We start from the raw sequence: 15,819 nt of genomic DNA, 5'->3' as shown, positions 1-15,819 counted from the left end.
AAAAAAAAAGGCAGGGGTAGAGGAGTATTGAGCAAGTAGGAACCACATTTAAATATCAATAAGGCGCCCCTCAGATTTGAACTTGCAAGGCATTTCAACAAAGTCAAAATACTTTTCAGAATGATGGTAAATAGTTGTTTCCTTCCTGGATCAAGAAGTACCTGCAAGTATGTGAGGCTCAAGCTCATGTTGCCTTTCTCCTGGGATGGATTTTAGACTGTGAGCATGTGATACATGTAAATTGCTCTGTAGCTTTTTAACAAAGCAAAGCTTTGGTGACTGTCTTCCAGCTCTCTCCCAGGAGCTGTTTTTATTAAAAAAAAAAAAAAAAAGTCAAAATTCATAAATCGATTTCCCTAATTTTCACTTCAATCATTAAAATTATATGGCAAAAACTATAAAATTTTTGCTAAAGCCTTTAAAGAAATGTTCCTGTCAACAATTTTGCTCACCTTTCTTTCGTTAAAGTAGTACGTAGGGAATGAAAATACCTTTAATGGGACCTGTGTTGTGTTTTATGGCTTTGAGACAAAACACTTTAATCTGTGATTAGTGTATATTTATGGTGGGCACTCAGTAACAGTTACTGCATTTATACCAGTACCACTGCTCTCCGCAAGCCTGACAGTATTACGGCATTCTGCCTTCACAGCGGTGCTGAAACGCATTGTTTGCTGTAGGACTGTTTAAGAAATGGAATTGACTGCCTTTTCGTGGTCTAGTCAGCATATCTTTACAGCACCACATGTAATGACAGGGTAAAATTAAAATGCTTGCTACAGGAAAGAGAACTAAAGGCAGTAGAAGAGGAAATTTGTTTCTGAGGTGATATTTGGAAATAAAATGTCAGTATGATAGAGCATAATAAGAAGCATCTGCCAGAGAGCAGAGGAACAGCTCTTTTGTGGTAGCGGTGGGACTGCTTGAACTACACAGGAGCGCTGAAGGAGGGAAAGTGCCATGGTACTGCCTGTGGTAGCATCCAGAACCAATAAAACAGGCCCTTCGAGGATGAGTTTGGTTTAGAGATCATATTTTTTTCCCTTTTTAAAATATCTTCTGGTTTTGAGTGCTCTCAGTCTCAATTTCAAGATGACTCTCTGCCCCGAATGGCAAGGAACTTCTTTCTAAAATTTTTCTGATGAAAGTGTAGATCTGAGTATATTCAGGTATTTCTGGGGCAGCATAACAAACACACCGCATGCCCTGTGTTGATACTGTGTGTGTCAGCAGCGATATGCTAAAAAGATGAGTCTAGAAGTTGGCCGGCATCTGTTCAGGGAGAGCTTGGCAAGATACGTTGCAAAACAAAGGGCATGACTTTGAAATGAAGTCTCAAGGGAAGAAGACGAATGGAGCTCTGTTGGAGAGGGGTGATGGGATTCACAACCACCTTTTTTCCTGGTGTCATTTTGCACGTACAGCTGCTCGGGCTGGTGGTGAAGCACCTGGCTCTGGAGAAGAGCGCGGGAAAGGCCGTTGCATTAACCCGGGAGAAGTGCTGAAGTGTCTTGCTGTGCAGAGTCACTCATGTCCCCAAACAGGTTTTTCCTTTGGCATGACGTCTCTGGCCACTGCTGCAAATCCTGTGGCTGTTAGTCACCGGGCTGAGTCCTCAGTCATCTTTCTGTTTGAAAACGAAGAAAAGAAAAACCCACAGACCTGGGGAAACCCCCAAGGGAAAATCTGCTTTGGTGGCAGAGAGGCCTGTGGAAATTATGAAGGAAGGTTTTGACAGTAAGAGGGGTTCATGTGCTGCATAATTCAAAACATGAAAAAACCAAAACAATTCAGAATCTGGGGATTTCAAACAAATTGTGAAATAGTTCTTTTGTGCTACAAAGTTTGTATTTATTAGACTATTAGTTAAGTTATGCTCAGGACCAGCAAAAGCCATGCCGAGTCTGTTTTTTATGATTGAAGGGTTAAACACAGTTATCTTATGACTAGTTTTTTTAATATTGGTATTCATTTCAACTGCTGTTTAGTGCTGAAATCATGACCTCTAATAGTCAAGTGTTTATATCAGTTAGAATTCAATCAGATCTACAGCAAAACCTTAAAATTTTTATAATAAATTTGAAAACAATGTGAACTTGTTAATCTGTTCTTTGTTTGTTTCAGTGTTCTTCATTTAGCAATTATCCACCTGCATACTGAGCTGGTGAAAAACTTCTTGGAAGTGATGCCCGATTTGAATTATAATGACATCATTAACATGAGAAACGACCTTTATCAGGTACGCTGTTGTGGTGCTCTAAGTGCTGTTGATTTTTCAGCCAGCAAAAAAGAAATTGCACAATTTAATTGTCTGTCTTATTTTTCTTCTATTTGTTGGAATGAGCCCAGATCAGACTGTAATGCAAAGAAGTTGAGAAACACAATGACACATTGTAAGGTGGTGGAGGAGCAAGAGAATGTTTTCACTGTTTTAGTTCATAACTCCTTGATGCTAACAGAAACGTCTCTGTGGGTTTATCATACATCAGGCCAAAAATACGAAATTCTTCATTTTGTGTCTTCATGATTTGGCTTCTCTGTTATTAAGCCAGTGGTATGGATTACAGTGTGCCAACTCTGGGCTCTTTTGCCCTTCCTAACCTAGGATAGCTCGGGATCGTGAGTCAGTTGCTGCGTCATCAGTTATCTGTAGGCACGTGGAAGCTGTAACCAACTATGCCCTTCCTGTAGCCCAGATGGTATTTATGCCCGTCACATGAGCACCAAAATTTCTCTTTCATTTCTAGATTCACATTATAGCAAAACAAAACCAAAAAAACCATCCCCATGTCTTTTACCTAGTAGGAAAAGAACTCTTAACTGCCAGGCTCAATTCTGTCTCCTCAGCTTCATCTATGACAGAGTCTGAGGTTTTTGTATTGTAACTCAGACAGGCTTTAAAACAAGCTGTGGAAACCTGCCTGGAAAAGAATCTCTTTTCAACTCTGCCTGCCATTTGGTTGTCCCAGAGGTAACCAGCTGGACGTTACACGGCAGCGCTCTGACATTTGTATCGTTTCTTTTGCTGTGAAGAGTAAAGGCAGGATTTTATTCTACACAGGTAGTCCCGGAGGGTTTATTTTGAGTTTTTCTTGTTCTCTTCCGCATTTCATTTTTATGCTCATATAAGGCAAGTTTGAAATGTGGAGGCTGATGAAAGCAAGCAGAAGATTGTGAATTGAATTCTGTGCCCTCTGTTTAACGGAGGCAGGAAGCAAAGCTGTGCTGCATACAAGAAATAAATCTCTGCTCCCAGGACCTCTACAGCTGTTCCTGCCTTCTGCTTAAACCTTAAGCCAGTGGGGGGGGAACGTAGGCTTGGCCTAGAATTTTCCTTCTCTACAGGCATTCTGAAAGCTGAATCCTACATGTACCCTATAGATTAATTAATTGCAAATATGTTGAGAAATGTATTGACAAACACAAGCTTATTGTACAGAGCTGGAATTGGTCTTTTTTTAATAGTCCTCTGTTAATATAAGGATAATGATATGGAGATGGAATCCTGTGCAATTTTTAGATTATTTTAGTGTCGGAAGTAGGATTTCCCAAACCTTACTGGAATGCTTTACTGTTTAAATACATACATTTCTGAGTATGTCCTACACGATGCTGTTCACTGGGCGAGGCTGTCAGGCGTGCAGTATACAACTGACCGTTGGAAATACTGGAGACCTCTTGACCTGAGAGCCTCGCGGTGCTGCAGGTGTCTTTGCACAAAAATGGAGAAGGTGCAGATAGGATCAGCTAGCTGGACACACGCTGCGTAAATGCACGGTTGTTCTGCACTTTGACAAATGCACGGAACAGCAAGATTTTCTTCTTTTCTGTGCAGAGTCATTTTGGGGGATAAGGAAATCCTAAGCCCGTGGCTGCAAACCAAACCCCCTCTTCAGGAGCAAAATTAGAGCATAGTTCAGTGCCAGAGGCAGATTTGAGCAGGCCCGGGAAAGTGCGGGTGCTCCCTCTGCGGCATGAGCTTGGCTATGGGGCAGCTGGAAGCAGGGTTACGGTGTCTGGGGGCACAGGGATTATCTCATTTCCCAAGTCCCTTGCACCGCAACGCTCAAATAGCCCGGTCAGTGCCCTGGCTTACACGAATAGGCAGCATCTTTGTTCCTCCTAAAGTCCGACTGCTGACGCTGGCAAGGCAGCTTTTATTTCCAGTAAGTAGAAACCCTGTTTGTAGTACGCAGTAGAAAAAAATGTACACATATTGCAAGCTTTTCATTTCTGTTAGCTTTGAAGCGGAGTAACATCTTCTCACACCAGGAGCTTTTACGGGTTTAAGAGATTTCTGTAGAAGTGATGTAGCTGTTGCTTATCTCCTCATGGCTTGCTTCTGTCACTTCTAGACCCCCTTGCACCTGGCAGTCATCACAAAGCAGGCAGAGGTGGTAGAAGACTTGCTGAAGGCTGGAGCAGATGTCAGCCTTCTGGATCGCCATGGTAATTCTGTCTTACATTTAGCTGCTACTGAAGGAGACGACAAGATTTTGAGTCTACTCCTCAAGCATGAGAAGATCTCTCCGATGGTCGACCTTTCCAATGGGGAAGGTAGGGAAAGATAACGGCTGTATTTTACACTTACCTGCTGGACAAGCACACCCTAATTCCTGCCAACACAATGCCTTTACACAGGTAGATACAGGCCTTGGAAACAGCATCTTTCCCCATTGTGCACATCTGTCCTTGGCTTTTATATGCCTGCAGTCACGGATGAGAGAACACCGATGTGTAGTAGGTTTTCTGGTTATACAGAACATAAAGATGGGTAATGGCCACATGACACAATATGGATTTGAAATTTTATTACTGTCTATTCTTTTTAATATCACAAAACTTCAATCAGTGTGTTCCTCCTGAGATACCTTATGCAACCACTGTTTTTTTTAAAAAAAAAAAATCCCCTCAGAAGAAAATATTTCCTCCTCTTTAGCAAATGAAATCCCCTCAAAAATAATTTCTGTGCCAGTGACAAGTTTCATATCTGGTACTTTGTGACTGTACAGAATTAGAGCCTATAAAATAACCACATCACCACAATTCCCCCATTTTTCAGTGGCACAGGTCATTTCAATGTAGTACTCCTGCTCGTGTAGATTGTAAAATGCCTGACCTAAAAATGTCATTATGAGAATCAAAAAACTGCATTAAGTAAGTTCCTCAGAGAGAGGGTTTTTTTGGTTGGTTGGTTTGGGGTTGTTGTTTGTTAAATAAAAGGCTTTATTATTCTCCTTTTGAGCTGGTGCAGGTAGTCTTGAGGTGATAGGGCAGTGTGACCTTACAGGAGGATGATACTAAAAATAACAGTTATTGCCCAGAATGTTTCTAGAAGAGATAGATGTTCGGTGGCAGATGGGGCCGGTGCAGGGTACCTATTTGTTTAGTACCAAGATGCAGATTTTCTCGTTAAGGCTACTCTCCTTTGAGGCAGAGAGATGCTCTAGGTGAGCTCTTTAGTTCCTGCCGCCTTTTCCGCCTTGTAATTTGCTGATTTTTAAAATTTTTTTTTCATGCATGGCTTTGACTTGCCATCAGTAACACAACTAGTTCCAATTTATGCACAAAGAACGTTTTTATTAACATCATTTCTTAGTGTATAAGCAGGCAAAATAAGTCACTTGTGCTCAGGTAACTACAGGAGCTCTCACTCATTTTACAATTCTCACAGATGCAGCCACTTCAAAACTCATTACTCTGGCATTTCCGTATCTTTCAAATATTAACACACGTGATGGATGGGTTTTGTTTTGTGTAGGTCTCACTGCAATTCACATGGTGGTGATGGCAAATAGCATGTCCTGCCTCAAACAGCTGATTGCTGCTGGAGTTAACGTCAATGCTCAGGAACAAAAATCTGGACGAACTGCATTGCATTTAGCTGTCGAACATGAGAACATCCCTTTGGCAGCCTGCCTTTTGCTTGAGGTAAGGGCAGAATTTTCTTTCTCCCAGGTCTTTTCACTTACATATTAAAAAACTCCTGACAATCCGTAAGTGCTTCAAGGGTTTTTCCGTGTTTATTGACTTGATTACTTAATGGCAAAATTATTGCTGATGTTATTCATTATTACTTGTTCAGCACTGCTGGTGAACCTTTTGCCCAAGTTGAGGAATTTACAGTTTGTGACCCTGACCTGACTGCATGTGCCGTGTTTAATTTGCACTGAGTAATCCCGGCAGCCAATGAAACTACTCAGGAACAAGTTAATCGCTTCATCTTTGTCAAGTGGAATGTGTATACAGATGTGCAGAGAGAGATAGCTGTGTGTATCTATAAATATTTGTCTCACCTCTTTTAACGCCTTGATCCTCGGGTGCTTACTTCTGTGCACCCACAGCTGGCTGCGGCAGCCCACCTCGGTGTCTGATTCCGCACGTGCCACCAGCCTGCCTGCTCTCCTGAAGAGCAGCAGGCAGGCAGACGTCTGCGCACCAGTTCAGACTCCAAGCGCCGCGGGTAATCAGATGGCAGAACTACCACATGGGACGCAAAGCAGCTTTTATCTACCTGACCCGTTTAGGTTTATACGCTGTGCCTCCTGCTCTAACGCTGGAGCGCGCGACCACCATCTGCTCCTGCAGGCGGACAGTTGGAGTAACTTTCTAGTTCCTTCTTTTCAGACAATGGCTAGAGTTTTTATGCAAACAAACAGGCGTGGAATGGTGCTTATTTGCACAGCAGCGATGTTTATGCAGACATGACTCCCCGCAGCAGTATTGTATAGATGAGCAGCACTTTTTGTCGTTCAATAAAAACTTAGGGTGATGCAGATGTGGACAGCACTACATACGATGGGACAACTCCTCTTCACATAGCAGCTGGAAGGGGCTCTACAAAATTGGCAGCAGTTCTCAAAGCATCAGGTATGAAAATAGATGTTATTTGCTGGAGAGTTTTCTTTCACAGCGGCAATTCAGGTTAGAAGGCTGCAAGCAGAAAAGAACGTGCCAGTGAAGTTGTTTAATGAGCAGAAGAAATCAAATGTTAAAAGCATGAAGGTTTGTTTTTCCTTAGGAAAGGCCTACTTCCAGGTGCTGTGCTACTCTTTAGCACCATCTAATGGCTAAAAAAGGCAAATTGTGTTAGTCAAGGAAAAAAATCTCTTGAGCACTCTTAGGTTTTTGAGTATTATTCCTCTTGTAGCTTTTTCTAGCTGAAGAAGCAGAGAAGAGACCTCATTACATAATTGGGATAAGCGTTGGACTGCTTTAAAAGCAAAAATAGGTCACTGAAGCATCGGGCTTGTTAGTGTTTCCTATTTCATATCATTGTGGAAGAGTTAGTTTTGAATATTTATTGGAACGTTTTTTCAATTCTATTTAGACCCTTAATACCTGATTTGTCTCCTTCAAAACAGAAATCCAAGCCTCCCAGTGCTCTGGCTGTGTGCTTGGTGTTTTAATAATACCCACACTTTCTCTGACACTATAAAAAGCAGCACCACACCGTCGCTTCCTCACATACATGCTGCACTCTGAGCCAAGAATGGGCCTGGCAGTCAGGTTGTATAATCACGGCCCTTTCTTTGGGCCCTAACATTCTGCTTGTCACTTTTCCCCCCTTTCTTTATAATGGAGAGTAGCATTATACAGGGATGTATGTGACAGCATTTAACTTTAGTTGATGAACTTATTTGGTGACTTAAAATAAAATATAATTCAGCTTGAGTAGCTAAATTAGCAGCTCTGCCATTCAGAACTTAGAATACATATTTTAAATATAGTTGAAAAGCAACTCGAAGCCTTTTCTTAGGAATTTTTTTGCACACTTGTTTGCCAGGTGCAAATCCTCACGTTGAGAACTTTGAGCCATTGTTTGATCTAGACGACGTGAAAGATGATGAAGATGACGATGAAGGAATTGTGCCTGGAACAACACCACTGGATATGGCGGCCAACTGTGAGGTACGTGGTCTGGTTTTTCAATAATAAATGATGGTTCAGCCAACTCCTTTCATTGCATCCACAGTTATTTCAGTCGTGACAAGCTATTAGTTTGCCATCAAAAAATAAACTCATTCAGCCACAAAAACACCCCCATGAAATAGCACAGGAAGAAAGCTCTGCTTAACAGACTACTTCTACTGAACAGGCACGACCAGGCACTTCTTGAAATAGTTGTGCTGCACTCCTCTTCAATATGGAAAGGTATTTAGCTGGTTGGGCAGCTTGTGTTTGAAGGGCCACATTCAGAGCGAGACACTCTCTAACGGGTTTCTTTGCTGCCTGTTCTTCAGAATTGCAGACTTTGTGCGTAGGGAAAATAATACACTTGTGTGTCCTACCCAAACAGTGACTAGGCCATAGCTGAGTACGTGCAGTTGGTTTGGTGTGAGTGTAAGGTACAAGCAGTCAGCATCTCTACTCACACAGAGCTGGGCAGTGGTATTAGTCTTAGGTGAAAATCTAACCCAGGCTTTGTTTTAAATTACTAGTTGCAGACAGGCAATAACTCCTTACTTAGCCACTGCTACTGCCACTTATTTACTGCAAAGACTTCCTCTGTATCTTGAAAACAGTTGCCAAATGCCATAGCTAAAGGGCAAGGGAGATTAACTTCAAGATTTCTCCCTCAAGCTTTGCACAGGTCTTCTACAGTCTCTTTGGTCATACTGATCCTGGGACAGAATAACACTGTGCATTTACAGGTGGAATGAGGGCTTTATGCAATACTACTGAGACTTGTCAACATAAGGGATACTAACCAGGTTTCTGCTAAATATTGACTTTAATGTATTCTTTTAGGTGTATGACATACTAAATGGCAAACCCTATGAGTCAGCAGTGGCTTCGGAGGACTTACTGACACAAGGTAACTTATAAAGACGACTTGACAATATCCCTCTAGCAACTGAGTACTGAAAGTGTACTTGCAGAAGACGTTGCCCTGCAATAGCTTGTAACTGAAATGGGGAGGGAGAAGAGGTACCCTCCCACCCACTCATTCTCAGAATGAGCATGATTCTGTTCAGAGGTGGGTCACAAGGACAGAAAGGAGCACATTTTCAGTATTATAGCAAAACATGAGTAAATGCTGCGATTGATGGACACTAAAATATTCTTTAATTTGGCTTTGTTTCTGCTTAGAAATGAACTGGTGCGTGATTTGTATAAATAATAAACTAACATATTGCTCTGTTCCCCAGGACATTTGAGAGACCTGAATGAAAGTTCCAAGATGCAGCTTTACAAACTATTGGAAGCGCCCGATGCAAACAAAAACTGGTCCACTCTAGCACAAAAGCTGGGTCTTGGCATGCTTAATAATGCCTTCAGGTTGAGCCCTTCCCCATCGAAAACTCTGCTAGATAACTATGAGGTAACGTGGTTGTAACAAGTTATAAAAGAACAGACAGAGGTGTAGAGAACATTGTCCTGCTGCACGGTGAGACAGTGCAGCCCCTCACTGTTAGCTAGCCTAGATGATGGTGAGCATGCGGTGTCTTCTCTCTTAGGTTTCTGGTGGTACAGTTCAAGAGTTGATCGCTACTTTGAGACAGATGGATCACACAGAAGCCATTGAAATCATTCAGGAAGCACTATCCACCTCACCAAGCCCATCTCACCAGGAGGATGATACAGCAAAAGCTCTTCCATCATCATCACCACCCACATTTGCAAATGGAGAGACAGGTAAAATTGACAGTAAAACATTAAGAGCTGTATTTAAAATATTGTTTCAATTCTCCTCCCCACCCCCCTCCCACCCCTTGGACTGCCAATAGATTGCATAGTTTCTTACATGCAACGCCCAAGCTGCTTACCTGTTTCAGAAATACTTCACTGCAGCAGGACTTCCTTGTCGTAGGCATTTGCTAGGCCTAGAAGAGAGGGGAAAAAATGGACCATCTGAATCAGTAGCCCTACATTACAGTATTGGCTGTATATACAGCCAGTATACTGGCTCCCTTTTCTAAAACCAGACAGCTGCCATTTACTGCTGGTAAATCCTTGGATGTACTAGGGAGAAGTTTCAAAAGATAAACTAGGGAGTGATCTCCCAGGCCGGTACAAGTACCATTACCTTTTGACACCCCCCAACCCCATCTAGATAAATGAAGATGTAACAAAAACCTTTGTTTTTTCTTGATGCTCTGTTCAAACACGGGTAGTGCTGCCAGCATCCTAATGTGGAAACATACAGCCTGTGTGAAAATAATGTAGATATTTCTGGAAAGGAAAAAGAAACACCACAGTAACTCCATCCTTGTCTAACATTGCCGGTTTACTCTCTATAGAAAACGGTTTGTTCGGTCCTGGAAGGAACCTTCACAGCTACCCAAAAATGTGCTTGTACACATATTGCCTCTTTAGATTAATCTTGAAGGGTAAGAGGGGTTCTGCTGCTTTGCAAGATGAATGGACTGTATCACATCATTTATTTTAGATAGTTGTTTAGAAAAATAAAATTGAATTCTAATATGCTGACCACTGTTGTAGTCACACTGAGCCCACATCATACCTTCAACAACTCGGATACAGGTCTCTTGCAGTCAGGCACTCCTTTTTGTGGATATTGCACAGACAACAGCTGCTGCCGACTTCTTCGTATTTCAGGCTCACTTACTAGGTGAAAATTGTTCAAGTATTTGTCTCAAAAAGAACTCTGTAAGTGAAATAAATAACATGAGCAAGTTTTAGGAGCGTCACCCCAGAGCTGTATACTTGCACAGAGTCTAGGAATCTGAGAACCAGAGAACCTTTTGCCCTGCTACTGCCGCACCCGGGCGGAGTCCTGACTAGTGCGGGGACAGCATCAGTGTCAGCAGAGCACCAGGCTTCTCATCCCATCCAAGCTCCAGCTGCAGTTGATCGCTGCCAGCAGTGCATCAGATCACCTGCACTGGTCAACTGAAAATATTCAGTACAGCTTTTCTTCTTATGATATCTGAAGTTAGAGTTAATTTTCCTATAGAAGAGCTTTAAACCTATTCGTTTGCATTCCTTAGGCTTTTCTGAAAGCAACGTTACTGAATCACACAAACAGTAATATATTTCCCTTTTCTCTCTCCCTCAGGCGAGCTTTATAATAGCAAATTTCAAGACAACGAAAGCATGTGTGACAGTGGTGTGGAGACCTCCTTCCGCAAACTGAGCTTTACTTATTCAGACTCTCTGAACAGCAAGTCATCAGTAACACTTAGCAAAATGACTCTGGGCTACGGACATGAAAGTTCAGTGCAAAGCAATTATATAGCCAACTAGTAATATTCAATTAGCAATACGCAGTTACAGGAACAAACGCGACATTTAAAATTACATCAGTGTCATCCTGGCCAGAGGGAAGTGAATTCAGAACCAAAAGCGCACTGGAGGAACCACACACGAACCTGAACCATTGGTGACTTCAGCATGCGACGCCTAGCTGTTGCTTCCTTCCTCAAGTACATTTAATTTTATTCATTTACCAGCCATATCCAATAACCAGGGCTCTACTGCTGCATTAATACACAGGACTGGAGACTGAACGACTGACTGAGCTTTTCTGGTTTGCAAGGATTTTCTTTTATAGACGAAAGTCACTCCTTGTTAACGCATAATACCAACTCACTTAACAAAAAGAGGTAAGGCACGCAGAGCAATCAAAGGATACAGTTTCTAGCTGCTCTCTTCCTAATTTTTGCAGCACAGTTGCATGAAAAAAGCTGATAAAATAGCTGGCAAAGAAATATCATCACTTTAATCACAGCAATGACAACTCAGAGAGAAAAGAGAATCCTAAAAAAAGAATCTTGTATATTTCAAATAATGTATTTAAACTTAACTTTGGTGCCTCTTATTCAAAAAAATTGTTCAAGTTTAGCATTTTCCTATTTGTACATAGTCTTTTTTATATCTGTTCCTTTTAAAAAAAAAGTGTGCTTTTTAAATGCTTATTTTTATTTTACTTTTATAATAAAAACCCAAAATGAAATCTCTTGTCTACACTTGCTGTAATTCTTGCATATCTTCCAAGCAGAGTTTTTGAAGATGTATCGTTTTAGGAATTGATACCAAATTGTGCTGATTTCCAAGTACTAAAATAAGCTTTAAGACAGGTGGCTTGCAACCCTCTGTTTAAGTGTCTTTTACAGTGGGAGACCAGGCGCATCAGCTACTGCTGAGCAGCTGTGCTTTGGAACTAAAGCCTCTGACTCATGGGCTCTTTCAGTTCTGTTCTCATAATTACGGCAGCAGAGAACCATTTACACTGAAACCAACTATTTAGCATCTCAGCGAAACTCTGATGAGACTGTTCTTCTTTGGGCTGTCTAGAAACTCCTCTAACAACTCTGTTCCTGAGCAGTATTCCTTCTTGTTGCATGTTAATTCTGAGGTGGTGAGCGTACCTGTCACAGATGTTGGCCCTGCTAAGCATACAGAGAGCAGATTTCATGATGAAAGAGCAATGAGCAGCACCATACCATTGTCACTCAGTTTAGCCCGTTTTCTTGGCACAAAGGGGGAGACTGACAGTGTTGTTCTTGGCTCAGCTCAGTCTTCAGTAACCTGCGTGTCACTGCTGAGAAAACAAATCGAGATAAACCTTGAGAATTGTTACATTTAGAGCAGTATTTGCTGTAATGAATTAAACTATGAGTAATGAAAAAAAAAAAACTTGTGAAATAATTTTATGTCCAGCTGAATTACTGACTGCGCTAATTACTTCCAGAGAAACAAGATGCACACCAGTAAAAAAATGCCATTCTTTCTTTCTTTCAGTTATTGTATGTATAACCTACATATGCAGCATCAAAGGTGTATGGATTTTTGTTCAGTTAATGTACTTGTCCAGTGTTCTCTTTACATTCCAGCCGTAACAGAAATGGACAAAGGTTGTCATATTCTGGGGGTGGAGGAGCTTTTGGAGCCCTAGCAGAGCTGCTCTCCAAGTCAAATGTACCTTCTGCGGCCACAGAACTTCCATTCCAGCACAGCTCAGGGGGCTGGCAGAGACTTTCATTGAGGTTTCTACAATCCTGCAGGTCACCAGGGCATCCTGGCTGTTGCTTCGCACCTTTTAGCCTTATTTCCGACCAGCTCTGCTTTTAAACCAGAAGACACCTGGGTCTGTATTTCCTTAAGCGCTTTATGACCAAATGCTGCATAATAGCTATTCATCAAGTTAGTGATCACGCAAGGAACAGTGGGACATCTCCCCCAGGCCCTGTGTATTCAAGTGCTTTAAATGGCAGCCTGGCAGCTTCTTTCCTTGCAGCATCTCAGTTTCAGTCTATTTAACAAAAGAGGCTTTGCCCCCTTTTTTTTTCCCACTAATTTTTTTTTTGCCTTTTTTCCTCACTAATTCAAACAGGAACACTAGATTTTTACAGTCGAGTCACGTAATAGGACAACTTTTCCCAACTGCATTAACCCTTAGCATCTTAAGTCTGTGTTGCAGACATGCCACAGAGTTTGTCATAACTAGGCAAGAGTAGGAGGTAGGACACGCCAGCTAGCGTAGGACACGCTACAGAAAGTGGCACGACACCTAGTAGGAGACGTTTGTGTCTTCTCACATAGTTCTCATTTGGCAGAGCAAACCTACTGGAGAGCCTAGCGTTCACCTCAAGCAGCTCAAGGAAAAGAAAATGCTAACACGCACAGCTTTACTCTTTCTGCTTTACCTTTTTTCTTAGTAGTAGGTGGTCATCCTGTACAGGGCATGCTGATTCTTGTACTGATGGCACCTGGGAGAAGGTCAGGCTCCTTGCAGGTATGAGGATGAAGGCAGCATACAGCGGAACCAGGCTTAGCAAGAGAAAGTGTAAGCAATGCAGACAAGTCTTAACAGAAATATTTAAAGCACATGTGTTCTTCCTAACGGGTAACTGTCAAGATATATTTATGTATGTGCCTCATCATCATATCTGCTCACTTCAGACACAGATTTATCTTGCCCAGAAAGGAAGTGCCATTCCTATTTCACAAGTGTCATGGAATAAACAAAAAAACAGGCCTGCAGGAACCCAGGAAGTCACTGCCTGAGAGCTCCTGTCTACACCTGGCTTACAGAGAGAAACCTCTCTCACTTAACTGCTAAAAAGAGGGTAGTAATGGTGTAACTCAGCCTTATGTTCTCATTCAGCACAGTAAGTCAGCGTGTGGACCTCACTACACCTTGTGGCACAGGGTATTGTCCCCATTCTATTTCGTATTACCACTGAGGAAACAAAACTGAGAAGGGTTCTTATTCACTAAGTAAGTTCTCAAAAGTCAGGAATAAGTTGGGGATTTTTTTAAGATACAGCAAGAACGGAGTTTCTGGAGTTAAATTTTTTCCATTAGAAGTTTTAGGCAAACTTCCCCAGCAAGCTGTCAAGCTCTTTCTTACTCAGAGCAGGGCATCTCTGCACTGTGGCGGGATGAGCAGAAGTACTGATGAGGCCCACGCCACAGTGGGCTCTTCTGATGCACCGCATCATAGTGCGGGAAGCCTGGCGTGTATTTGCATTAGCAATTAAAGCACTGAGGCTGGAGGTATGGTCAAAAAGCATCAACCAACAACCCCAAACTGATCCTTAAAAGCTGATTTCATGGGTTTGTCCTTCTGAGTGCTAGTCACGCTTCCTGCCGCTTTGACAGCGAGACTGCACAGATTTATCTGGAAACACCTGCAATATTCAAATGGGTCCATATTAAAATAAGAAAGGTTATCTAATTAAGCTTTTTTTTCCTGGAATGTAGAGAAGTGTAACCTTTGGGCATCCTCAGTCAAGCTTAGAATTAAATTTTAGATTAATTACAGTGAAGATCAAAATCTGAAGTAATTCTAAACTTAATCTGCACCTGCAGTAATTGGAACTTGCAACATTATTTTACTACTGTACTGCAGTAATAAACACCAGAAACTTGCGGAACGCAGCAAAAGTAAGTTGTGACAACAGAACACTACAGATCTTTTTTGCATTTGATGTAAAAAGGATTATTCAGAAAGTTAAGCTGCCCTTGATTCTAGATTGGCTGCCACAGGTCTAAGTTTCTGGTGTCACATTGGGATGTATTTACAAACTTGGAAATCAATGTGATAGTGGGAAGTTCTAGGCAGCATTCTGAGATTTTGTGGACTGCAGGAAGGATAAGAATCCTACCTGCATGGGGTGGCGTATGAAGTGTCTTTTCTCCCTTTTCTGGGAAAGTGAAATGCTGTTTACCTATGTTTAAGGAAAAAGAGCAGCTCTCCTCTCTCCCTCCAACTAAGTGACAGAAATGGTGGTGTGCATTCGTTAGCTCAGGGTGCAATGGTCAATACTCACCCACCACAGCTTTTGGCTCTTCTGGAGCACGCGATCATCTCTTACAGTAGAGCAGTTCCAGAGTAACTGCCAAAGGCATGGTCCGAACTTCGGCTGGCTTCAAAAGATTCCTGCAGCTACAAGCAAAAGACAGCTTAAGTTAATTACTTAGGAGTTGCTTTTCTGTATTCAGGGTTATGAAGCAGCTGATGCCCTGCTTAGAGCTAGGCTGTAGTATGTACATTATTCAAAGCCTGTAGAGGTTTCCCCACGGACTCATTTAAAAGCAACTGCTATAGAAATTTTTCAGCCATCCATTTACCCTTACTATTTTCACAATACAGAAGAGCACTAGCAGATCAGTGGACTTCATTACAGACTGCAAAGGAAAACACTTGAGAGCGACTTAACATCGGTTAACCTGTGGCCCGTAGCGGCACTTGCCAACATTCCATTTGAGTCAGCACACACACGCACACGTGCACACGCACAGAGTAGTATCGTGCCCTCTGGGCTAGCTAATACAACAATGCTTGCCAGAAAGACAGGAGCATAACTAATGCCTCGCTTCTCTTTCAGATGTGCGATCACCTCAGTA

The 15,819-nt window shown here is 42.0% G+C and overlaps 1 protein-coding gene across 4 annotated transcripts in view; it reads left to right on the top strand.

The window, feature by feature from the left end:
- NFKB1 (nuclear factor kappa B subunit 1) overlaps nt 1–11,220 on the top strand; it is a 60,043-nt gene extending 48,823 nt beyond the window's left edge. For all 4 annotated transcript variants that reach the window (XM_082315950.1, XM_082315948.1, XM_082315947.1 and 1 more), the window contains exons 16-24: nt 2,125–2,239; nt 4,356–4,557; nt 5,762–5,931; nt 6,768–6,870; nt 7,787–7,911; nt 8,752–8,818; nt 9,153–9,325; nt 9,462–9,639; nt 11,024–11,220. In XM_082315950.1, coding sequence (XP_082172076.1) covers nt 2,125–2,239; nt 4,356–4,557; nt 5,762–5,931; nt 6,768–6,870; nt 7,787–7,911; nt 8,752–8,818; nt 9,153–9,325; nt 9,462–9,639; nt 11,024–11,211 — 1,321 coding nt within the window. In that variant the 3' untranslated portion in view covers nt 11,212–11,220. The remainder of the gene's footprint in view (nt 1–2,124; nt 2,240–4,355; nt 4,558–5,761; nt 5,932–6,767; nt 6,871–7,786; nt 7,912–8,751; nt 8,819–9,152; nt 9,326–9,461; nt 9,640–11,023) is intronic.
- Nucleotides 11,221–15,819: the final 4,599 nt, after the last annotated feature.

The sequence above is a fragment of the Platalea leucorodia genome (assembly GCF_965183815.1).
Source record: "Platalea leucorodia genome assembly, chromosome: 6".
NCBI lineage: Eukaryota > Metazoa > Chordata > Aves > Pelecaniformes > Threskiornithidae > Platalea > Platalea leucorodia.
The sequence above is the reverse complement of the archived record's forward strand: the minus strand, read 5'-3'. Positions and strand labels throughout refer to the sequence as shown.